At 39.1% G+C, this 26,584-nt stretch overlaps 1 protein-coding gene across 2 annotated transcripts in view; it reads right to left on the bottom strand.

The window, feature by feature from the left end:
- Positions 1-26,584, bottom strand: part of ttyh3a (tweety family member 3a) — a 123,967-nt gene that overhangs the window by 77,467 nt on the left and 19,916 nt on the right. For both annotated transcript variants that reach the window (XM_063012518.1, XM_063012526.1), the window contains exon 2: positions 12,755-12,924. In XM_063012518.1, coding sequence (XP_062868588.1) covers positions 12,755-12,924 — 170 coding nt within the window. The remainder of the gene's footprint in view (positions 1-12,754; positions 12,925-26,584) is intronic.

Genomic DNA, 26,584 nt, shown 5'->3' with positions numbered 1-26,584 from the left:
GCTCTAAGACTTATTTTTTGGATTAAAGAATGGATAGAGGGTTGGATAGAAGGAAGAAAGAAAAGAAAGAAAGGTAGGAAAGATGGATGGATGGATGGATGGATGGACAAATGGATTGATGAATGGATGGATGGATGGATGAACTGATGGACTGAAGAAAGGAAGGAGGGAAGGATGGATGGAAGGATGAAAGGAAGGAGGGAAGGAAGGAGGGAAGGAAGGAGGGAAGGAAGGAGGGATGGATGGGTGTATAGATGGATGGATGAAAGGCAGAAAGAAAAAGAATGAAAGAAAGAAAGAAAGAAAGAATGGATGGATGGATGGATGAAAGGAAGGAAGGAAGAAAGGAAGGAGGGAAGGATGGATGAATGGAAGGAGGGAAAAATGGATGGATGGATGGATGGATGGATGGAAGAAAGGAGGGAGGGAAAAGTGGATGAATGGAAGGGTGAAAGGAAGGAGGGAAGGATGGAAAGGAAGGATGGAAGGAGGGAAAGAAGGGAAGGGAAGAAAGTAAGAATGAAAATATGGATGGATGTAAGGATGGAAGGAGAAAAGGAAAGAAATAAGGGAAAGAAAAGAAAGGAAGGAAGCAAGAAAGAGCCGAAGAAGAGAAGAAAGGATGGATGGATGGAGGAAGGAAAGGAAAGCAAGGGAAAGGAAAGGATGGATGGACGGATGGGAAAGAGAATAGATGGCTGGATGGACGGACGGACGGATGGAAGAAAGGAGAAAGGAACCAGTCAGTCTAACAGCTGCAGACAATCTGAAAACATAAGGACTGACAGTTACACAGTAAATCATAAGCAATAAACTACACCCCCCTATATCTATGTTCCTACATCCCACAAAACTCCTCCACAGAAAATAAATGAATACATACATAGACAAATGAGAACAGTGGTCAGACTAAACGAAAATAGAACTATCTGGCAGTAATTCAGCTGATCATGTATGCAGAAAGAAGGATTCTGCATATGATCCCAAGAACAACATACTCCCACTTTTATGCTTCAGCGTGAGCATCATAAATGGTGCTACTTTTCTGCCAACAGTACTGGAGCATTACACATTACTAGAGAAAACATAAATGAACCGGGACAGTAATGGGACAGAAAATAGGAGAATTTCAGTTACTCATCCAAGAAGTCCGATCTAAATTTTAGCTGGCTGGTAAATCATTTGTCTAGCCAATTCCTGATGCCTGTTCGATGAGTCAGAGAGCACATTTGTTAAAAGTATTTTATTTAATGGTGTGATATTGCCAGTCTTGAAGCTAATGAACAAGTATCTGGTGTGCAACTTTAATAAAACGTTTTCCCTTTTTTTTAATTTGGCTTAGCATGTGAATAAGCTCACCACTGTGTCTATAACAGAAGAAGCCCACTAGCCTGCATAGCAAAGAGAGGTGTCGTCATGGCAACAGACTTTCCTTTTAACAGGATGTGTGCTCGGACAATAGCCGAGCGCCGATTTTCCCACCGACTCGCCGCCATCCCTTCACTCCCCTCCAAACTCAGACATGACGGTGACTAAGCTTCCCATGTTTATGTGCTGAATACCCAGCCTGTGTTTCCGTCATATCCTCAGAGAAGCCTCCTGTGTTGAGTCTGAATATCTTGTCAGTTCTCTACACAGTCTTTGTCTTAGAACATCTCAGCCCACGTGCTGTTATAAGAGCTTAGTGGCTTCACATAAGTACATAAAGTCAGCAAAAACTGACCTAGATTTGTGAGGAATGTGTGTAGTTTGGGGATTTTAATCATTCTTTTCCTGCGACTTTCTTGCACAGAAACAGAACCTTCATGACTTAGTTTCTTCACAAGATTGTGTTTTTTCTCTCGTTTTTTAATATCACAAAAACCTGCTGTTCTTTTATTTGTTGGTGAAAGAATTCTAGTCATTTATCATTGTTGCATGACACCCTTATTCCTTGTTACTACTTATTATCATCAGTAATTACTAGGGATGTCCCGATCATGTTTGTGTTCCTGATCCCGATCATTAATTTTGATCCCGATCCGATAGAGTCTCAAACCGATACTTGTATTTTCTAGATATTATCTAGATAAGAACTAGATAATACTGTTCACACAGTGCACACTTCAAGTACATTACAGTTATTCAAATTAATCCAATGTATATGTTTAACAACTGAATAGCTCTGCAGTGCTGTAGGAAAAAAATTGCCTGCATCCAATCTATTGCGTAATGTTCTTTTATTCTTACAAAATAAAAGTAAACAAACTTAGTGCAGCATTGTAGTAGTAAAACTAGATCACTCAAAATGAAGTGAAGGTTCTTTTTGAGGAAAATCAGCATCTCTGCTGTGTTAGCGGACAGCCGGTTCCTCTTCTCATCATATAATAATAAACTCGCTGTATTCGACTGTGTTTATTTTTTAGGTGCCGTATCAGATTGGTAGTAATTGTAGATCGTTTGGTTAAATGATATCTGGTTTGTTTCTTATGAGCCACCGTACTTGTAGGCGTGTTGTAACTGTAACAAACTTTTCTGTGGTTGTATTGTGACAATGGTTTGATGGACGTTTCTACGCGAAGTGAGTGTGTTTTGACCCTTTGGGGCTTCCATAGTGCATGGAATAGCGTGCTTGGCTAACGCGATGACCAGCTGTCCGCTATTCGGTACCGTAACATAAGAAGTTAATAAAGTGTTATGCTCCCGACAATTTGTGAATATACCGTGTATTTATTTCTTTATTAAGCGAGTGCATCACTACGACGCTCGGTTACATAACTAAGCCAATCAGAGTGCTTGATACTGAGATGTCGTTCAGTCTTGTAACACGTAAACTCGTAAAAGCTGTATGTTATGGTCCTGAACTTTTTATACTCGGATTAAAAGTTATTGTTTTGTAAACCGGAGTGATCCTTGACTCACACACCATATAAATAGTAAAATTCTACAGTAATGAACGCAGCTCTGCTCCTACCGCCTCGTGAAACGCTCGCATTGCAGACATTACACTTCACTGTTGGACTTGTTTCACTTTCCAATTGAAAGTATTTCCACACAGCGGACACGCTGACGTAAATCAAAGGATCGACTTAGGATCGGCCTTAGTAAAGCTGATACCGATCAGCTAAAAAAATGCCTTCATCGGCCCCGATTCCGATCTTTGAGATCGGATCGGGACATCCCTATTACAGCTGATGTTATATAAATAGAACTATTTTGACAGCATTAATTACAAAGCACATAAAACAGTGATTCTTTGCCAAACAGTTTCACGCTCAATAACTGTTTTAATGATCTTAAGCCTTGAGGATTATATTTATATTTATGACTGAAGCACGATTCGCCCCCAGCAGTGATACCGAGCCATTACAAATTCTTAACAACATTACTGCATGTAATACACTCAAACCAGTACAACACACGACCATGTAATTATTATGTTAGTGCCTCTGCACTGCTGAGAATGATTCACCAACCTAATAATATCTCAACAGTAAAGGTCCTATGGAAGTCCCTTTCCATCAATGGATACAGCAGTGCTGCTGAAGTTTTTTAACACCTCACTGTCCCTGCCGGACTGAGAATAGTCCACCAACCAAAAATATATCCAGCCAACAGCTCCTCTTAGGTAGCATCCTGTGACCACTGATGAAGGTCTAGAAGATGACCAACTTAAACAGCAGCACTAGATGAGCGATCATCTCTGACTTTACTTCTACAAGGTGAACAAACTAGGTAAGTCGGTGACTTATTAGAATCCTCTGTACTCAGGCAGCTGCCTATGTAGGCAGTAGACGGCAAGGTAGCTCACTAGGTTTTCAAACAGACCCACTGTCTTCTCAAAGCAGCCCGGGCCATGACGCTCCCTCCACTATGCTTCACAGTATGGATGACATTTTGGTGTTCTTTTTCCTCCAAACACAGCACTTTACATTTGAGCTAAAAAAAAAAACTTCAGCTCAGTCTCATCTGTCCATAAAATATTTCCTTAGAAGCATTGTGGAACATCCAAGTGGTCTCGGGCACACTTGAGATAGGCTGCATGTTTTTAGACAGTAGGTGTCCTTCCATGAACACTGTTCATGTTTAGTGTTTATCTAATAGTGGGCCTTCTGCTGTTACCTTTCTCACCTCTTTCTTGGAGTGATCGCCATGGGAGAGTAGCAACATTGCATAATTTTCTCAATGTGTACAGAATTTTGATTCAATCTTTGGATTGTTTTACACTAAGGTCTTTAGCAATGCGTTCATAGCCTTTTCCAGCTTCATGCTTCTCTGCAACACAACATCTGAAGTATTACAAAATTTGCTTGCCACATGGCAAGGTTTAAGCGAACTAATTTTAACAATCTTGAGATGAACAGATGTGTTAGTAACCAGGTTGTATGCCTTTATTTAATGTGCAAAGCACTGTGAAAGCAACACTTCCAATCTCGTGTCCTTAATTAAAACACCTTTTGCCAATTAGCTCTAGGAGAAGTCATTAACACAGAGGCTCACTTACTTTTTTTTTGCACTGTGTATGTTTACCCAATGTGCTCAATAAAAGTCATGAATAGTACAAACGTTTTTGTGTTATTAGTTTAGTTTGATTGCATTTGTCTATAATTGTGACTTCGATCGAATAAATATCGATCAAAGCAGGTAAATCCAAGGCGTTCACTTACTTCTTTCAACTGTATTTTACTGATACTAATTAGGAATGGACAAAAGAGTAGTCTGGGGATCCGAGACAAGCAGGTAATGAGTATAGACTAACATATTTAATTAGTAATTGTCCATCAGAAAAGAACCTAAGAAGGCAGCTGACATTTACATTTTACATTTGCATTTAGCAGATGCTTTTATCCAAAGTGACTTACAATTATTACTGAACACGATTTGAACAACTGAGAAATAGAGGTCTTGCTCAGGGGCCCAACAGTAGCAACTTGGCGATAATAGGGCTTGAACCGGCAACCTTCTGATTACTAGTCCAGTACCTTAACCACTGAGCTACCACTGCCCATGATCACATTTTTTCCTCCCTCAACCAGCCAGAGAAAAATACCTGCTTGCTTCCAGCTTACATTCAGACCAGCAGCAATGAGATGCCACGAAGCAAACAGCTCACCCCTCGTTTTAAATTAGAGCCGACGACAGGTGGCAGTGCGAACAATGACAACACAAAGTGGGTGGAGTCTGCGACCCGAAAAAATTGAGCAAAGTTGAAGTCCATACAAATTAGAAGTGAAGTAATGTTGCGATAACCAACAGGAACTGAGTATTGAGCAGAGCGGTATGTCCATTCTCCCATATTCTCCACTGACGTGAAACAGTTCACTGCATTTTTGGTTCCTAAATTACAGTTCCACTAGAGATGGAACAGAAACATATTGTCGCAGTGTCAAACTTCTGCAAATGGAGAGCAGCGGTCGCAAAGAACAAACTTAGTTTTCTTGTGATGTTTACTGCAGACAGTGATGGACTTCACAGGAATGAAATTTACAGATGAGCAATTACATTCTAGCATTTTTATTTATTACGGGAACACATCTCATTTCTGATTTGTGGTAAAACTGGGTGTGAAGGAATCTGCTTTTTTTCTATATGTTCTATAGATATTAGCCAGTAAAGTACGCTGTACTGCCATGACATTATTATTATTATTAAAAATATTAATAATAACGTGAACATGGGGCTATGAGCGATCTGCAATTTGGCTGACAAGAAGTGAAATGTCACTGCTGGTCTGAATGTAGTGTTAGCTTTCACTACAAAACATTTTTTATATTTAAAAAGCATTTTAGGGCCACTCAGGTGGCGCAGCGGTAAAACATGCAAGCACACCAGAGCTGACATTTCAAACTCGTCGGTTCGAAACTCAGCTCTGCCATCCGGCTGGGCTGGGAAGCTACACGAACAACGATTGGCTTGTTTTTCATACTGGGCGGGAAGCCGGAGAGGGACTCCTCATAACTGATGCAATTACGACCTCTGCTGGCTAATAAGGATCAGGGTGTGGATCTCTGTACACAAAGCTGATCCGTTAGCATTCCAACACAAATAGCACAAACAGCACAAATAGGCGCTGGTCTGAAAACGCCATTTAGCGGAAACCTTGTTGAAGTAAGTGTGAGTAAGGAAAAAAAACACGAGCACAGGGATTTTTTAATCAGGTTTGTGCAAAGCTAATGATTACTTGAGTACTTCTTCAAGAGTGGAGTCTTCAACTGTCAGGAGAAGACAAAAAGAGAACTGACTGAGACAGCCAGAGAAAGTTCATTCCACCACTTGGATGCCTGTACAAAGTAAAGCCTAAGTGTGTGTGTGTGTGTGAGTTAATGAAGAAGTCAGTGTATTTTTACTGTCTTTCCACACAACGATTGGCTTGTTGTTCATACAGGGCGGGAAGCCGGGGAGGGACTCCTCATAACTGATGCAATTACGACCTCTGCTGGCTAATAAGGATCAGGGTGTGGCTCTCCGTGATCCGCATATGAACTCGCCTCATGCAGGTGAAAAGATGCAGTCGGCTGCTGCACACGTCAGAGGGTGCGTTCGTCCATCTCGCTTAATCAGAGGTGGGGATCAGCATCAGTAGAGAGGAAGCTTAATGTCATCGGGTAATTGACTACGACTACATTGGGAGAAAAACTAGGGAAAATAAGCATTTTATGTACAATTGAATAAGTTGGTTAATATCTCTTTAGTGTGTGGAAAGACAGCAAAAATACACTGACTTCATTAACATAACCCTTTAACAACCCCCCCCCCCCCCCCCCCACACACACACACACACACACACACACACACACACAAAGGCTTTACTCTGTACAGGTATCCAAGTGGTGGAATGAACTTTCTCTGGCTGTCTCAGTCAGTTCTCTTTTTGTCTTCTCTTGACAGTTGAAGACTCCACTCTTAACAAAGTACTTAAGTAATCATTAGCTTTGCACAAACCTGATTAAAAAATCCCTGTGCTTGTATTTTTTTTCCTTACTCACACTTACTTCAACAAGGTTTCCGCTAAATGGCGTTTTCAGTCTAGCGCCTATTTGTGCTGTTTGTGCTATTTGTGTTGGAATGCTAACGGTTAACTCATTACAAGGTAAAGAAGCCACTGTAAGTTTAAACAGGTTATTTAAATTTATTTCCAGCAACTAACGGATAAAATGTGAACTGAGCACAAAGCTGTGGTTATCACACAACAGTTACATGTTGGAAAAGCTTGAATCTGACTGCAATCCAGTTCCTTTCCGTGCATGCACCAGTTCACCACAGCATGCATTTAGTATGACACTGGGAAAATTTTCCATGCCTGCTGTCAGATGCATCGCCTCCCAGAAAAGCATGAGCTTTGAATCCATTCTAAATGATTAAATCTATTCTAAAACTCGTGTATTTATTTAAAGTATACATTTACAAAAACAGAGCTTTGGGTGGCACAGCAGTGAAATAACTTGGATCCAGGGTTTAAATCCCCGGTGGTGCCGTCGGCTGGTCGGGCATCTACATACGGACATGACTGGCTAGGTCCAAGAGTGGGCAGGTCAATGATTTTACATCAATGATTTTACATTTACTGCTGCAATTGCTGCCTTTGTTGTCTGGTCAATAGCGCCTGCACATAGACAGGGAATAGTAGAGAGCAGTGTGTGACTCTGCGTATGAGACACTGATCTCTGCGAGAATACGCCTCAAGCAGGCGAAAAGAACCGGTTGGCTACTACATATATTTTTATCTGTTCTTAGAGTAATGAAGGACTTATATAATACTACAGTATTCCTAATGAAATAGCAGGTAAGTAACTGCAGCAAAAATAAACCCCAAACCCCATGATGTTACTGCAAGTCTTTGACATGTGCTCAATATAGCTAGGCTCTTCACAAATCAAATACAAGCTGCTTTTAAACATCTGATAACATTTAATTAATCTACAGTATATAAAACTACACGTACCCACTGCTTGCTCTCAGATGTTAAAATAAACAGGGTTAACATGGCCAGCAAAGGACTGCTTCCTGTTCCGACTGCACTACACTGGGATTAGTGCTAAAAATACTCTCTCATTTACACACTTCCACAGAACCGAGGAGGCTGCTAGCAACTGATGCATCACACAAGTGTTCAGAAATGAAATTCTGCAGTTTTTCCTTTATAATGCACTGCTACTATTTCTTGTGCCTCAATAAACAAAAATGTTTTTCAATTAGAGAAATATTGATCAAGGCATCAATCAGAAAACAAAACATGCTAAACTATAGTGGTAGGACAATTACAAACTGCCAGTGTTTAGGAGGTAAACTGCTTTAAAGTAGGTGCACTTGTGGGTCGTTTTAATACAGATATGCATCATAAGCATGTTGTAGAGTAAAAGATCACACTGGTCTCTCTTCTCCTGGTTATTACATTTATGGAATTTAGAAGACGCTTTAATCCAAAGTGACTTACAATTGTGCCCATTTACAATTCGAGTAATTTGAGGGTTAAGGGCCCAGAACGTGATTATCTTCTGGGATTTATGTATGGCAGTTTCACACAGAATGGTGTAACCAGCATGGAGCCATGGACCCAACCTTGTCCTAAGCTAAATGTCTATTCACATGGTTTTGTTCCCACAGCCAATCTGATTATGATTGGTGACCACGGCCATTCCATTAGGCCACCTTTAGGCATGACGTTGTAGACGTTGTCTCCAAAGAGACTTACAATTGTGCCCAAACACAGTCCTAATAATTTGAGGGTTAAGGACCTGGTTCTCTTTTGGCATTTATGTATGGCATTGACCTAAGAGTTCAGGCTGGTGATGGTGTTGGGTTGGGAATGACCTATTCACATGCTCATTCAACAAGGCCACCTTTCAGCCTGATGTTGCACAATGCTACATTTACATTTATGGGATCTAGCAAAAGCTTAAATGCAAAATGATTTACAATTGTGACCAAATGAAATCCTAATAATGTAAGGGTTACAGGCCCAGCTCAGGTGCCAAACAGTGGCAAAATGGAAGTGGTGGGGCTTAAACCAACAAGCTTTTGCTTACTAGCCCAGTAACTTAACTGATGATCTACCACTGCCCTATTTAGGGTCCTAAGAAATCAATTTTGTTTTTGTAAAGTTACTGATTTAATTTTAGTATGAACATTCTTTAATTTAGTCAGTGATATTGTATTTGATATTTGCATTGTGTGCTTTTATATTAGTTACCTATTACCTCTTTCCAGAGAACTGAGTGAGGAGTGAAGGTTTCGAGGCATTTTTACTCTTCACTCCCAGTTAGACCAGTATGTGTGTGGTGGTCAAAGCATCAATGGTGGGATGAGACTTAATATTAGGCAATTTCTTTTAGTCATTTTTTTAAACTGTTTTATCCTGGTTAGGGTTTCACAGTGAAACTGGACTGGGTGCCAATCTATCACACAGTTTTAGCCTCAAGTACTAAAAATAAAATATTTGACTGACTACATTCAAGTTTTGGTGATATTCTAATATTCAGTAGACTTCCACCTCTTCAATTTGGTTTTACATCTAATTTCATTAAATAATTTCATTAAATAAATACTTAGACGTCTACAAGCTCGGAGTGGCTAATCGGGAGGATTCCCGATGGGCCGGCTCATGTCAATCTCGAGTTTGGGCCGGTTGGATGAGAAAAATAATTTTGACACTTATCTGTCACTTATTTAATCTTCTTCTTGCATTCATTCTACATTCATCTGACAGCGCAGCCCCTACATCGCAGTAGATTAGATGGGTTCTACCATCTGAGGGAATTCTCCCCTCCCAAATGTTTAAGTTGGTTGGGCCCACGAGGCGTCTTTTCTGGATCGCCGATAAAAGTAAATATAGCAACAGAATAGCGCAAACCATCAGTCGGTGGTGATGGAGGGCAGAAAGAGGCCAGGTGGAGCCGAAAAGGCCAGGTTAAAAAAAGAAAGGCGTTGGAGGAAGATGCTGCCAAATGTGCCAAATTAACAGACCTGTTTTCCAGAGGACAGACCCCATGCAGCCGGTATTGCGCAACATTTGCAACGTCAACTTAGCGTAGTTTATTTTGTAGAACCCAGTACACACCATTAATCACAAATATCCAGTTTCAAGCTGAAAATAATAAACATAATTTGAAGTGTGATATATTAAATAGCCTAACTCATTAATGGAATGTTCCGACGCTACTGTACTGATGATCCCAAAGAGGCCATGACTACTGAAGGGACAGGTAGAGGATAGTATAACAGAGTTATTTAAACTAAGATAGTTATTTGTAATGTAAAATATAACGTAGAGAATATGTACATGGTATATGTTAAATTGTTCAGACATTCAGAAAGATGTCAGCACGATAGCCTAATTTATTTTAACAAATGGAGACAAATATCAATTTTACACCATCATAATATAGGCTAAATTGTTTAAAAAAAAAAAAATAATAATAAAAACCTTGTTAAAAAAGCATGTTATTCAGCAAAATAGGCTGACCCTTAATGAAATGGTTTTTTTTTTAGCCTCAGAGCAGCAGATAAGCCATGTCTCATGTCTATAGACAATCACACCGTTATTAATAAAGTTGCAGAAACCTGTGCACTGCTTAGGAGGCTTTTGATGCTGTAGGTAGCCTATACTAAATATGTGTGTAGTGAAGCTACTTAAGAGTTTAGTGTAAACCTAACAATAGAGCACCTCTCTGTGGGGATGACAAAAGCAATTTTAATTTCAAATATTTTTATTTCAACTTATTGCTCCTGTACAAATGTAAATAAGTTTTCATCTTTATCACATTTTTTTACCTTTTAAATCTTTATCTGATTTAAATTTGAATTAAACATGTTTAAGTGAAGTGTTTTCTGTTAACTTACCAACATATACCTGAACTTATACCCAATAAAAAGGCATTGTAAGAGCTAGCTGCTGTTTCATTTATTCAAATTCATCCTCCATGGAAAAAGTGGGCCGGGTTTGGGCATGAAACTCCAGGGCTGAAAAAGGGGCCCACTCCGGCCCTGGACGTCTATGTCTTCTAAAAAACTCTACATCTGTCATCAATTGCAATCAGTTCTGTTTGCCAACACTATAGGAAGGTTGCATACACTTGCACAAACACAATTGAAAAAAATACTTCAAAGTCGCTTCAAAATTAATAAAAAAAAACATGCCATTTTATTGCATGTATGATGTAATTGACAGCCAAAGGGCCGTGCGATACCCAGGTGTGTCTTAATCCATCGTCAGAATGATCAAATATAAGTTCAAACTAGGGTTGGGCGGTATGACGGTATTCCGTGGTATTCAAAAATGGTGACGGTATTCAAAAATGGTGACGGTATTTTTTAAATGTGAAGCGCCAAATTTCTGCTTCAGGTTTACCTTGAAAACTGAGACTTTAGGACATGCGCGCATCCACAGTAAGGGAAGGGTGGGAGGGGTAGGCGGTTGGAGCTCGCTGATTGGCTGTGGGGTGATAACACAGAGAGACGAGTGAAGAGCCACACTGGCTAGCGTTAGCTGTGAGCTAACAAGCAGAAACTGAAAAACGGCTCGTCTTTTAATTTTTCAAAATCAAAATTTTTAATCAGTTCAACCGGAAATGAACACAAGCGCGTGCATGCACGGACATGTACTTATTTACTAAATATATCTTCAGTGTAAATCGAGCACAAGTGTTGAGAAAAAGGAGCAAACAGTAATAATAACGTTACGCCCAATCCGCTGTTCTGACTCTTGTCTGCCATAGATTTTCCTGCCTATGTAAGAACTATTTTTTCCTAAATAAAAGCGCTATATTAAGAAAAAAGAACGTCTCACCTGTCGTGTAATGTGAATTATAAAATATATTGTCTGGCCCTTTAAGAATGTTAAGTGCACTATAGGGCGTAGGGAGCGAGTGTGTAGGGAAGAGATCCGATTTGTACTGTTTCCGTGCTCGTGTTTTGCACTGAGCTTGTGTGATATTTAAAGTAGTGTTCTCGTTAACCACTCAAATGTTTGGACTTTGAATTATTTTAACATTACTTTACATCACCGTCATCGCAACATGAACATTTACTTTCATATTTTTTGTTACGGTATAGAACTTAATTCTGGATTACAGGCATAACTAATCGTACACGTTCATACACTTTTAAGAAATATCTGTAACAATAAACTAAGCAGTTAACTTTTGAAATATATTGAAGTGTTTAGCCTGCTATTATTCTGTTTTGTGTGGGCAGAGAGAGGTTACAATGCCAAAATGTTATGTGTTAATGTTTGTGTTAAAGTGTAATTGATACACATGCATTTATACTTGTGTATTTATTATAGATCAGATAAGATAAGCAATGTTTGACGTTCAGATTGTTAAATCTTTTTATAATAAAACATTGAAATATTGTAATTACACTCAAGTGTGTACACTGTAAAGTTTGTCCGCGGCATATCTGAGTTTAATTCTGAAATATTTATTAGCTTTTAAATACACAACTATGTTCTGGTTTTCCACCTAGCAGATGTTATAGCTCCTGTTACAGGTAGGGTCATACCTTTAAAGCTAGGGAGCAAAGAGCAAAAAAACTAAATCAGGACACAGTCAGATACAGTCTTCACAGCAATAAAACAGATCTTACTTAGATATGGTCCATTAATCTACAGATGGCACATGCAGGCAGAGTGCTGCAAGCAGGGCAACCATGGCGTATATATTGTCACATAAAATACAAGTGATAAGCAGCCACTGAAATACTGAAAGAAGAAATCTATAGCTGTCCCTATAAAGTCGGCAGTAAGAATCATAAGCACCGTGTGCTAAGTACATACCTGCACACGAGGGTGGCGATGATGACGCACCAAGCTGTACAGCAGCAGTCAGCGTTAGGCTGCTCACTGCTCTTCTTTCGACGACAGCAGAGCCAGAAGGAGTAGAACAGAAGGAAAATCAGGTCGAGGGCCAGGCAGGCCAGAGCCACAGCTCCCAGCAGCAAAATGGACTGTAAAAGAGAGAACATACATAAAATGAATTATACGCTTTCTACTTAAGGAAGGTCAGCTCCATAAAGACATAGCTTGATAAGTTTAGTGTGGAACTCATGTGGCCTACACAGAGCCCTGACCTCAACCCCATTTAACACTTTGGGTTGTGCTGGAAAGTCAACTGTAAACCAACATCAGTACCTGACCTCACAAATGACCTTTCGACGTAATGGGCACAAATCCTCAAGGACACACTTTAAAACATTGTTTAAAGCCTTTCCAAAAAAGAATTAGGTTGTTATAGGTACAAACGAGAGGCCATATTTATTAGGATTTTTACGTCATGTTTTACACACTTTGGTTACATTAAGGACAGAAACAGTAGTTACATAAGATTCATTAGATCAAGTTTAATGTCAAACACAGTCATGGACACACAGTCATTTTGTATCTCCAATTCACCTGACTTCATGTCTTTGGAAAGTGGGAGGAAACAGAGTTCCAGGAAACCCACACAGACATGGGAAGAACATGCAAACTCCACACAGAAAGGACACAGACCGTTCCCCCTCTGAATCGATCCCAGGACCTTCTTGTTGTGAGGCGACAGTGCTACCCACTAAGCCACCACTCCGCCCAAAGTAGAGACCAACTCTATACTAATGGCCATTTTTTTGGAATGAGATGTCTAACAAGTTCATGGCCAGATGTCCACATACTTTTGGCCATATAGTGTATACTTATTTATTCATAGCTTTCAAAGCATCTTTTTACATGTTAATTACTGGAAGTAGGACCTCCTGCATAGGCTGCAGTCACTCTCCATCTTGACCAAGGGCAAAGCTACTATTTCCAGCAACCTTGATGGAGAAAGCTCCGTCTTTTCTTAATAATGCCGCCAGCCACCCGGCTTAAATCATCTTCAGGCATGCTGGGTGCAGAACAGCCTCTCATGCCTTCAGCTGAACATCAGAGATTTAACACTAATGCACAGAGATTTGAAGAGAAGGAAACTACAAGCTTAAACTCAATACATACTTTATGTGGTTCACACTGGATTGTAGTACTGATTTAACAAAGAGCACACTGACAAGTGCACCTCCTAATACCCCACCACACCTCCCCCTAGACAAAGCCAATCATGTCTAAGTAGCACTAAAATTCTGACCCCAGGTCTCAGCAATAGTGGGATAGCACTTTATACCATTCTGCCACATGAGCTCCCTGATTTAACTCTTTTGCCATTCCAAGAGACCATTGGGTGAGAATTTTAAATGCTAAACCGTTAAGAAACTGGGTATATTGTCTGAAAAGCTATGGCTACTCTTCATAATGTCATATTAAAAGGTTTATGCAAATTCTTTAAAATATACAATAATAAGACTATAATGAGGCCTTAACAGCATGTTTCGGTGCATAATGAGATCAAGACTACAGCAGTGAATCTTTTAGTTAAGAGGTGGCACACTAACACTCGCCCTCTAAGCCCTTAACCACAAATACTTCAAAAGACTGTAATCATCTATAATGACGCCCACCATCACTGCACATGATGTGGAGGAGTGACGGACTTGGCTTCGAGTCAGATATGTTAATCTCAACGCGCCCACTAAACGTTCACAGTCTCTACGTGAGGATTTCAAGTCTCCCAAAATCATAGTCTGTTGATCCCTTTCAACCTGTGCCAAGCTGTCCATGAAACTCCTTGCAGGAGATCACAGGCTGCTGGAGGAACCATCATATCTGCTCGAGAGTTGGAGTGAAGAAGAACTCAGCACGCACAACCAAGTCTGATCTGATAACTTAAACCAAAAGTCGGTCATTTTGAGAGTGAAGTGAAAATGTTTATTTAAAGACCCTGCTGAGCAATAAGGTTACACTACATTATGCTTTAATATATCTACAGTATAAAACTCAATGGACTTAATGGAGATGTAATACTATTATAAAACTATATTATAAAACTACTATTATAAAACTCAGTAAGCACTTATTGTCCAATACATTGTTTCACACAGGTGCTTTTTAAAACACAGCCCTCATTTGGCACACTTCCTAAATACACTCCAGTTATTGAAATGGTCACTGGATGGCATGTATTGCCTTGTAGTGAAAGTTAATGTGTCGTGTAAAATACACATACAGTGGTACCTTGTAACTCGATGTACCCTAAACTCAAGTTCTTTAAAACTCAACGTACTTCAAGGTGAAATTTGTACGCTTAAATTTGATGTCTCCCATAAACTTGACATTTTTGTTATTTATTTAAATGTAAATGACTGAACGATGAACAGCCGCTTCGTTCAGCACTTGGCTTGAGCGGTCATCAAAGTGCGCATATGAGACGAATCTGTATTTGTGTGAAATAACTTACTCTGAAAGCATCCACATGTATCTGTGTTTAGCTGGATTTTTCTCCTGTTTCACTTTTAAACATGTGTTACAGCTCAGGGTACTGATAAATTGTGAGAATCAGCTTAATGTGACTTAATGTATTAAAAGAATGACATCTAAACACTACACCTCTCTTAATTATTACTGCTCATAAGTTCTCTCCACTAATGAAATTCCTCGTTCGTTGTTTTAGTACAAAAGGTCACAATCAGCTTTGTGCACCACCACACTCCATAGGAAACAACAGCTCAGCCAGCACAAAAGCTATTTTGCTGCTACTCATGTGAATGAGGCTTTACTGAACAGAATACATTATTATATTAATACAGTATTTCAGTGTTTTTTTAATATTATATTTGTGTTATTTTCAGTGTATAAGTGTCAAAACAACCTCATTATTTTACATACACCTAAAATATATGCAGTTTCGAAGGACCATGGAGCACATTAACAGGTTTCCAATACATCCTAATGGAAAAAATACCTTGAAACTCAACGCCACTCCCAGAACAAGTTGACATCGAGTTTCAAGGTACCACTGTACTATCCGATTTCTCATCTGCTTTCCATATTTAATGCCATACAAAAATACATTGAAAACCATTTTAAATAAGCAATACAAGATGTTGCATCCACACAAACACAACAGGCCGTGTTCAAGGGAGGGAAGATTGGATGGGGTGCCCTTCCACTGCCGCTACGATATGTGATCTCTAGGACTGGCCCAGGCACCTGTGTGTGGGGATATGCGTTTTGTGGGGGCTTCCACATGGAGCTTAACATAGCTCTCCACTTGCAATATGGCTTTGTGTGGGAACCCAACAATGGCAGGTCATGAGAAGCAGCTGCAGATTTGACACCTGTCAGGGAGGGTGATCGGGGCAGGGGCGTGTGTCAGGCTCTCCATGATCAAAACCCAACACAATCAAGATTTAGGGGAAACTGGCTTTCTACTAAACTAAACACTGGAAAAACAAACAAGGTACTCTGCCCAGATTTAGGGTGGGAAACACCTACATTCTGTGTTATTTTTAGTATGTAAAAAGCTCAGACTGGCTTTTTAACCCTGTAAATGTTGTAATACTCGCATTTCTAAAAACAAATACAAATATTTAATAAAAATATAAACATTTAACATAGTATTTCTTGCCTTTTTGAGGAAAATTAAGACTGTTTTGAGTTCCCACAACAGATGCACCATCTACACCCACTACTGCAGTGATTGTTTAGTAAGATGTGAATGGTGCTTCAACATTATTGCTCAGTTGATAAGATCAGTGTGTGTATAAGCGTGCTGGAAGCAGATACAATGTCTTATAACCTAATACTAAATAGTACAACAAATTAGATCTTCGCATTTCAATTATCTACATATTCCATGTCAAAATTAACCAAGTTCAAACCAAGTTTCACTTATTTAATTAACTGTTAAATCTACAAGCCTATACAAATCAATTTAAAAATATTAATATATCACTGTTTTAGGTCAGCATGTCATTGGGTTTAATTAAAGATTAAAACACAGTTAAAGAGAGTTATTCAGCATTCAGAATGCAAATTCTAAACAAAGGAAATGCTAGCCAGCTCTTTTCCCCAATGGAACTGACTAAATGTGCTTAACGATAATACCACTGGAGCTGCTATCTTAAATCTAATCCTTAACCAGCTGTGTTATATTTACACCAGGGCATAGGGCTAAAATATCTAATGATTTTTGTTTAGAAAAACAGATAAAATATGCATACTGATGTGTGTTGGTATTGTGGTGAATGCACATGTCTTAAGTGGGTCAAGTTCGGCATAACACCTGCTTTCTCTTCCTGCCGCTCACCTTTCCACAACTGGCACTGTTACAACCTGAGACCAAAATGAACTTGACTGGCATTATCTCATGAATCTACTGTACATAAAATAGGTCGTAATATTAAAGTGTGTCTTTACAAGTAGTCAGTATAGTGATTATGCAGTAATTGCATATGTATTTACCCACATTGCTGTAAAACCACTAAATTATAACATCTGCTATCAAAGGACATACATAGTTCATTGAGGTGTTCCCATTTGCAACTGAAGAGTCACATGATCTCAATATAATTACATCTGGCATTTTGGAAAAGTACTGTATTAGGGAACTGTTTAGGATTGAAGACCAGGTGGATGGAGATATATTTGAGGTTGACCTTACAACTAGTCGATCCTAAGCTTGACTGCCAAAGCAAGAACCTCTATTATTAAAATAATCAAATCAAAGACTTGGTCTTTATTTTAGATGGAATCTTCACAAGACTTGACATTTATCAAATGATCTTTATCTGATCTGGCAGAGCAAACTGCAAAGATGAGCAAAAATATTACAATCCAGATGTGCAATGATGTGCAAAGCTTCATCCTAAACGTGCTCAGTGAGTTAAAGTCAGGATGTCCTCATTGACCTTGCTTTGAGGCACAACCATTCAGGAAAGCAACCTTCACCTTGCCTACTGCACATAACTGCACATAATAATCATATAATAGATTATTTAATACACGTTAGCAAGAAATGTGTCTGCAACATCAGGAATGAATAATTAGTACAAGTATCCACATACGTTTGACCATTTACTTTATGTTTATTATAATTACTATTATTACTACATTGGCTTGACAGAGCCAACATACTGTTCTCCTTCATCTTATTATTATTATTCTATGCTTTTTTTGAAAACACTTAATTTACCACACTGTTCGACACAGAGCAACCAACCTAGTTATGATTGGAAATCCTACAGTCGCATGGTGTGCTTGTGTTTGTTGATGCATCCAGACTTAGTAATTTTTTAGCAACCTTTTTCCCCTATAGAAATACCTCACAGAATTTGGGCAGTTGTAGCCTAGTGGTTAAGGTACTGGACTAGTAATCGAAAGGTCGCTGGTTTAAGCCCCACCACTGCCAGGTTGCCATTTACATTACATTTTAGGCATTTTAGCATACGCTTTTATCCAAAGTGACTTACAGTACTGTGACATTATATTGTCTAAGCAATTGAGGGTTAAGGGCCTTGCTCAAGGGCCCAACAGTGGCAACCTGGCAGCGACCATTCAGCGACCATTCAATTACTAGTCCAGTACCTTACCCGCTAGGCTACAACTGCCCCTATTGCCACAGTTGGGCCCTTGCGCAAGGCCCTTAACCCTCAATTGCATGGATAATATACCATCACAGTACTGTAAGTCGCTTTGGATAAAAGCATCTGCTACATGCTGAAAATGTAACTGTAAAATTTGGAGGACCTGCTTGCAAAATTCCTTATTTCCTTAGTACTCTGCGATTACTTGTACACTCTAATTCAATATTACCAATTAAAACACCAACAGCCAAATGCAGTATCACCATAATATTTAGACACCCTTATACCCCTGGGGCATCAATATCCAGACAGCTAATGGCCCATGCTTTTTCTGGTAAAGACCTGCTACAGTGCTCTGAACTAGCTCAAGCTCATTTAAACTGAAAGCTGGGCAGCTGCACATTGCAATAGTTCAATCTAGAACTTTTAAATGCATGAACTAAAAGCATGTCTCAGCATCGATCAGAAATAATGACAACACACAATGTTAAAAACAATACATATTAAAATACTACTAAATAATAAAGTAGCGTCAAGTGACACAACGTTTTTGTAGATATGACTTCACAGGACTATTATCCACTCTAGGATGAAACATGCAACCTTACCACAAACAGAAATGGTAGCCAGCTTTAGCTACTACAACTCTCAAAACTACTGCAATTCTCTCACATTCACACAAAACATGTCTTATATGTTTTATTTTATTGGGATTTTTAATGTCATGTTTTACACACTTTGGTTACATTCATGACAGCAAATATAGTTACTGGTTACACAAGATTCATCAGTTCACAAGTTTAATATCAAACACAGTCATGGACAATTTTGTATCTTCAATTAACCTAACTGAAGAAAATCTGAGCTCCCGGAGGAAACCCACACAGACACGGAAAGAACATGCAAACTCCACACAGAAAGGACCCGGACCGCTCCACCTGGGAATCAAACCCAGGACCTTCTTGCTGTGAGGTGGCAGTGCCTCAGACTCTGCCTATATGACAGATGTTTGCTCCATTTTACTGTATAAATAAATACAGTGGTACTTTGTAACTCGACGTCAACTAAACTCAAAATTTTCGAAACTCGATGTCCTTTGTCGAGAAATTTGTACCCTTAAACTCGACGTGTGTGCGACTGCCACTTTGTTCAGCGCTTGGCTATTGATACGAATCTGCATATGTGTGGAATAGCTGTCAAATTCACTCTGAAAGCATCCACATGTATCTGTGTTTAGCTAGATTTATCTCATGTTTCACTTTTAAAGTTGTGTTATAGCTCGGGGTGCTGAGTAGGAATCAGTTTTTCAGAGAAAGTCTAAAACGCTTATCAATAAAAAAAAAGCTTAACAAGGTTTAATGTATTAAAAGAATGACATAGAAACACTAAAACTCTCTTAATTATTACTGCTCATAAGTGCTCTCTTCACTAATAAAATTCCTTGCTTGTTGTTTTAATACACTAACTCATGTTAAGCTTTGTGCACCGGCACACTTCATAGGGCAGTTGTAGCCTAGTGGTTAAGGTACTGGACTAGTAATCAGAAGGTTGCTGGTTCAAGCCTCACCTCTGCCAGGTTGCAGCTGTTGGGCCCTTGAGCAAGGCCCTTAACCCTCAATTGCTTAGATTGTATACTGTCACAACTGTAAGTCGCTTTCGATGAAAGCGTCTGCTAAATGCTGAAAATGTAAATGAAAATGTAATGTAATAAAGGCACAGCCAGCACAAAATCTATTGTGCCGCTTCTCATGTGAATGAGCCTTTACTGAATGGAATACGGTATTTCAAGATCAAGCATCTCCACGACTAAGAAGCGTAAGGAAACTATAAAGAAGTAAAGGTAAAGAGCAGGTTTTATTGTATTAAACTGTTTATCAATTGTATTTCAGTGGTTTTATGTTATATGTGTGTTATTTTCAGTGTATAAGTGTCAAAAAGTGTCCAGTATTTTACAGTAGCCTAAAATATATGCAGTTCCACTGAACCATCAAATGCATTAACAGGTTTACCAAACATACTTATGGAAAGAAACCTTAAACCTCAATGTCAATTGGTTCTGGGAGTGGCGTCAAGTTTTAAAAGGCATGGGTTTCAAGGTACCATTGTATTTTGTCTGACACTTGTAGTCTTGGTAGACATTAGACTGGCAAAGCATGTGGCAGTGCTTACCTCAAACAGAAATGGAAGCCAACTTCAGTACATTGTTTCTATTGTAACTCAGAGAAGTACAATCTCAAAAAACATGTCTTATATATTTATATGTAAGATACTAGCAGTTATGTGACAGACTTTTGCTCCATTATACTGTATAAATATTGTCTGAAACGCGTAGTCTTGGTAGACATAAGACAGGCCAAGCATGTGGAAGTGTTTACTTTCCATACAGGCTAGCACTTTCTAGAAGTTACTTTAGTTACAAGCTACTAAAATCTGCAGGTTGAGAAACTCCATAAAGGTGACATTAGCCTGAGAAAGAGTAAGGAGGAGTGTTATGATAATTAAGGAGGCTGTAAAGTTATGGTTTCAGTTGAGGGTAGTCTGGGAGAGAAGCCAGCAGGTACTTAGATATGATTAATCCCCGTTTAAAGAATGGCAGCTTCTGGCAGAAATACATTACACATCTACTGATTTTATTGTGGAACTAATTAGCTTTAGGCCAGCTAGTTTCTTAGCTTTAATGCTCATCAAAATGATAAAGATTTTATGGAACTTGGTGGGAAAGGCAATTCTGTAAATGACTTGTTAATGCTTTGGGGGATAATAAAGTTTTCAGTGCATTTTTCAAAAGATTTTTACTACGAGAACACCAGAAAACATTATACTGGGCGTGTCCAGGTGACTGGGTCTATAGAACAAAAACCAAAGAGTGTGCTAGTCATGTAGAACTAAACAACTGCACATCATTAAACTTGTTTTTTTTTTTTTCCTTTTATGAAGTGCAGGGCAGTGTTAGCTCAGCGGTTCAGGTACTTGACTAGTAATCAGAAGGTTGCCAGTTCAAGCCCCACCATTGGCAAGTTGACACTGTTGGGTCTTTGAGCAAGAGCGTTAACTGTCAATTGCTCGCATTGTATTCAGTAACGATTGTAAGCCACTTCAAATGCCGCAAATGTAACGTAAAACGTAAATGTGCTAGTAAACTAAATTACCAATTAACCTAGAATGTAAAATGGATATGTTTTTACTATGGCTGTCGTTAATCGCGTCAATTAACACGTTAAAATTTTAATTGCGATTAAAAAAATTTATCGAGAATAAAATTTTTAATCAAATGATTTTTATTGGGCTATGTTTGTGTCACTTCAAACATACGTCACTGTGGTAATTTGCACTGCTTTAACATAGCATTATTGTGTTTATTCTGTATAACAATAACACGGGTCTTTTTCCAGTTTGCGGCAGTGAGTTACAAATTACTCAAGCTGCTGCTGCTGCTACATATTGCAAAATATAGGGTATTTTAAACAATAATTTTTGTTTTCAAAAAGCGTGAGAGCTAGACAAAATTGCAGTTGTTAATTGATGCTTTATTATAATCTTTTTTAAAAGCACACATTTGTCTCGTCGGGCATCTGCGCACATGGATACGTGGCTAAATGAGCTCAGAGACTAACTTTATTTCAGAAGGATTTGGATGAAAAGCTCATGAACTACACAGATCGTGGGAACATTACAAACACGTGGGAACATTACAAACATGTTAAATGGATCGCAATGGACCGTAGACGCTTTAACATGGTTAACGATATGGGTTGACGTGACGTTATACGTGTAGCATCTAGGAACAGTTCATTGTAGTTCCCTGAGCGCCTGTGTTCAAGTGGCAGGGTTACGAACAGGAAAAGATTCTCACTTTTGCCAGATAATGTGAACAGACCTGTCATTTTAAATACCTGGCTGAAAGATGGGTAGCTGTTAAAAACTCTATATAGGCATTGGCTGGCTTTGTAAAGATAATTAGATTTAATAATTTTATCATAATTTTTTTATTGGTAAAAATGTTCTTGAAATAAAAATGTGCATAACTGTTCAAATTATGCTTACTTATTTTTGCAGTCGATTAATCGCAATTAAAAATTGTAATCGTGCAACAGCCCTAGTTTTTACACATCCATGCAGATTCATTAAAAAAATAATTAAGTAACAGGATATTGTGCCTATAAAAGCTGGTTTAAGATCATTTAATGCTTCCCCCTCAACTAGGATGATAAATTTACGAGAAGCAGTCTGTGGTGGGTCCATTCACGTGGAATCAGCAGGTCTATTTAGATAAAATGCTTGAGATTTTAGCCGGTCTAGAAGACTGGTGTCTGGATCACATCCTGTTTCTAAACTGTTAACGACAAAAAGGAAGTCGTGGCAGGATTGAAATCTTGCTAAGTGCAGCTGACTTTTAAGCCCAAATTCTTAAAGGAATGAAAATAGTGCACAGTTACCTACATTATTTGTGCTGTTCTTACAAATAAGTTGGGTTTTATTAGTCAAGTTAGACAGTGTGTTAATCATTCATTCATATATGAAGTTTTCTTTGGCATTTGCAGTCTTGGTTTATAGCAGATGATTGTTTTGCAGTTTACTCTCACCATGTCTGATTGCCTACGTCAAACCCATTTCTAAAAAAGAGCCAAGGCCCGAACCAAGAATTGTATGAAAAACAACATAACACCAGACATAGCAGTCTCTAACTGTATACTAACAATAAGTGCTAACAAAGAACGTGCGCCAAATGGCTCAGCAGTTAAGGTAATGGACTAGTATTTAAAAGGTTTATGGTTTAAGCGCCATCACCACCAAGTTGCCACTGTTGAGTCCCTGAGCAAAGCCTTTAACAATCAGATATTTGAACTTTAGATATGGATAAAAGTTAAGAAAGCGTATTAACTAAACAATAGATTGTCTAAGCAAGGTCACTCACGCTTAAAACAACCCAAACGTTGCCAGATTTATGTTTATGCATTTTCTCCCAACTTTAGTGTATCCAATGACCCAATTGCATTATGCTTCCTCTCTACTGATGCTGATCTCCACTCTGAGTGAGGAGAGCCGACACTGACACGTGCCCCCTTCGACACGCGTGCAGTAGCCGACTGCATCTTTTCATGAGTTCATATACGGATTAGCTTTGTGTATAGAGAGTCACACCCTGTTCCTAAATACCCCCCCATCTCTGTGCAGGCGCCATCAATCAGCCAGCTGAGATCGTAATTGCATCAGTTATGAGGAATAACAGCCAATCGTTGTTCATTGTAGGCATCCAGCCTGCCACATAGAAGAGATATTGCCAGATTTCTAACTGTGTTGTAGCCACAATTCAAACTGTTTCACAATTAACAGAGGTTCTGACGAATTAAATGCACTATGATCAAAAAGATGTTGTCACACCTAACTGTAATGCAATTGCACCACAAACATTCTGCAGAAATTGAATATAAGATTCCTTTTTCAAAGCTTCATATGAGCAGAACGTCAAACTGCAGGAATAAAAAATATACTTTCTTTAGGTGACACTGAAAAACTGATTAATGTGTTTACAACATCAAGGTTAGATTACTGCAATGCTCTTCTCACTGGATGCTCTGGTAGTTTAAAAAAGCTTCAGTTAGTAAAAAATTCAGCAGCTCGAGGGCTAACTAGAACTAAAAAGTTTTATCATTTTAGTCCTGTTCCATCATCTCTACACTGGCTACCCATTAAATTTTGCATTAATTACAAAATACTGTTACTAACCTATACAGCGCTACATGGCCTGGCTCTACAATATAAGACTGAACTTATTGAGCAATACAACCCAGCACATTCACTTCGTTCACAAGATGCAGGGTTACTTATATTTCCCAGAATCACAGAAGGGAAAGAGCATTCTCTTGTATAGCCCAACAACTGTGGAATAATCTTCCCAATTTAGAGTCTCAATTTCAATTTCTCAAGTCCAGATCTCAAAAATACCTACTTACTCAGTATTGTGAAAGTCTTTCCAAACTAGGAATGTGTGGCCCCAATCCTGGGGGTCTGGGCAGTCTGACGATTTTATGTTTTTATGTCACGATTGCTGGCCTGGTTCAATATGTTGGCTCATCTACTGTATCCCAGTAGAAGTGCAGAGCTTGGGGGTTTAAGGTCAAAGAGATTTACGGTGATCAGGAATGTTGGGTTGCTGTCGTTCTGCCTCTCTCGTGTGATAACTTAGGGGTGATATCCCATGAAAGCCCTCATGGCTGTGGTACCACATAGTTCGCCACTTTAGTTATGCTGTAATAATAAGGGGTGCTGGAGTCTCATGCTGCTCTCTGCAAAATTTAAATTTTTCTATTAACAAGTTTTAAGGTGGTTACTAAGGGGAACCTTTTTACCCACCTGAGATTAAAGCCTGCAAATTTAGGTTATGACAGAAATCTGCCGTGTCTGCACTCAACATGTCCAGAACTTACTATTAGACTTTACCACAGACTGGACTGAATTATGAAAAATGTATTATGCTTTTCACCAGTTACAACTTTTGTTTTGAAATATTTTAGTGTATGTATGGTTTGTTTAAATTAAATTCATTCAAATTAACCTTCAGGCCACCCAAGAAGGATGGGTCCTTGTTGAGTCTGCTTCCTCTCAAGGTTTTCCCTTACCACTGTTGTCCTCGGCTTGCTCAACAGGAATTCTGTTGTCTATTGTCTATAGTAAAAAAAGCTACAAATTTATTTTAGAGAAAGAAAAAGAAGCCTTTATTTGACATATAAACACACATGTATATTACAATTATTTTTTTTCCCCCACATATCCCAGCCTTTTTGGAAGCTGGGGTCAAAATGCAGGGTCCCTGGAGCAGACAGGGTTAAGGGCCTTGCTCAAGGGCCCAAAATTCGCTGCATAACACAGCCTGGATTTGAACCAACAATCTACCCACTAGGCTACCGCTGTACCCTGATTTTTGACTTGGCTATTCATTGTTGGAGACCCTGCCCCAACACACACTTAAAACAACTTATACCTAGTTCACACTACACGATTTTTGCCCTGATTTTCGAGATTTGCCGGCTCTGGAGCAACTCGGATTTCGCTCGGGGATCGAAACTCTGCTCTCAATCACTATGTGTGAACTACTCAACAACTTGATCCAAGCGGCTCGCCGAGATTTCTAGCGTGTCAGATATCTGGATCTGAGTTGCCCGACTGGCAATGAGTGCTATGTTGAACAGCCAATGAGAACGTAAGATACTATGTGAGGGGAAACGCAGGGGAGGAGTTGTAAAAAGGTGGGACAGGGGCATAATATAGTTTATATCAGAATACACCGACACACACACAAGTTTTACAGTATTTCTGACCTGATGGCAAGCAGTAGCCTAGTGGTTAGGGTACTGGACTAGTAATCCGTAGGTCACTGGTTCAAGTCCCACCACTGCCAGGTTGCTGCTGTTGGGCCCTTGAGCAAGGCCCTTAACCCTCAATTGCTCAGATTGTATACTGTAATAGTACTGTAAGTCGCTTTGGATAAAGGCGTCTGCTAAATGTTGAAAATGTAAATGTAAATGATGGTTTTCTACAAAACATAACAAAACACAGATCGTGTAGTGTGAAACCCCCTATCGCCGATCAGTTGTGTAGTGTGAAATACACACTGACTTGAAAGACTCCCGAGCACAAGAGATCCAATTGTGTAGTGTGAACTGTACAGCGACCTGACGACTTGGAAAGTCGTGTAGTGTGAACTTGGCATTAGAGCATCTGCTTGCTATATCAGACATCTTCTATAAGAATGAAGGCATAATGATTTAAGGAAAATAACATTCCTCCGCTTTTGTGGTACATGCTAACCTTTCACTGAACTAATATGCAAAGCAGAATGAGTAGCTCTGTTAAAGTAAAGCTCCATGATTGTTTTTAATGGCTCAGTATCATGTTTATGTTTGTTCTTCTGAGCAAGTACTATGTATGTTAGGCTGATGAGAGTCCACATATTTTAGACACTAAGACTAACAATCATAAGGTTGATGGAGTAGAAAATTCCTTCTGAGCCTCTCAGTAAGACTCAAAATTAACTTGGACAAACTAAAGATGTTCAAATTTAACAGGGTGAAACTTTCAATAAAACCAAAGTGAAAAAGGATTGGTTTTATATGCTAGGCTAACCTCTGTAATTGTGGTGGATGGGTTCATGTTTACACATTGTACAAAATTACTA

Source organism: Trichomycterus rosablanca, chromosome 2 (genome assembly GCF_030014385.1).
Source record: "Trichomycterus rosablanca isolate fTriRos1 chromosome 2, fTriRos1.hap1, whole genome shotgun sequence".
NCBI lineage: Eukaryota > Metazoa > Chordata > Actinopteri > Siluriformes > Trichomycteridae > Trichomycterus > Trichomycterus rosablanca.
This window is presented reverse-complemented; position numbering and strand designations above follow the sequence as displayed.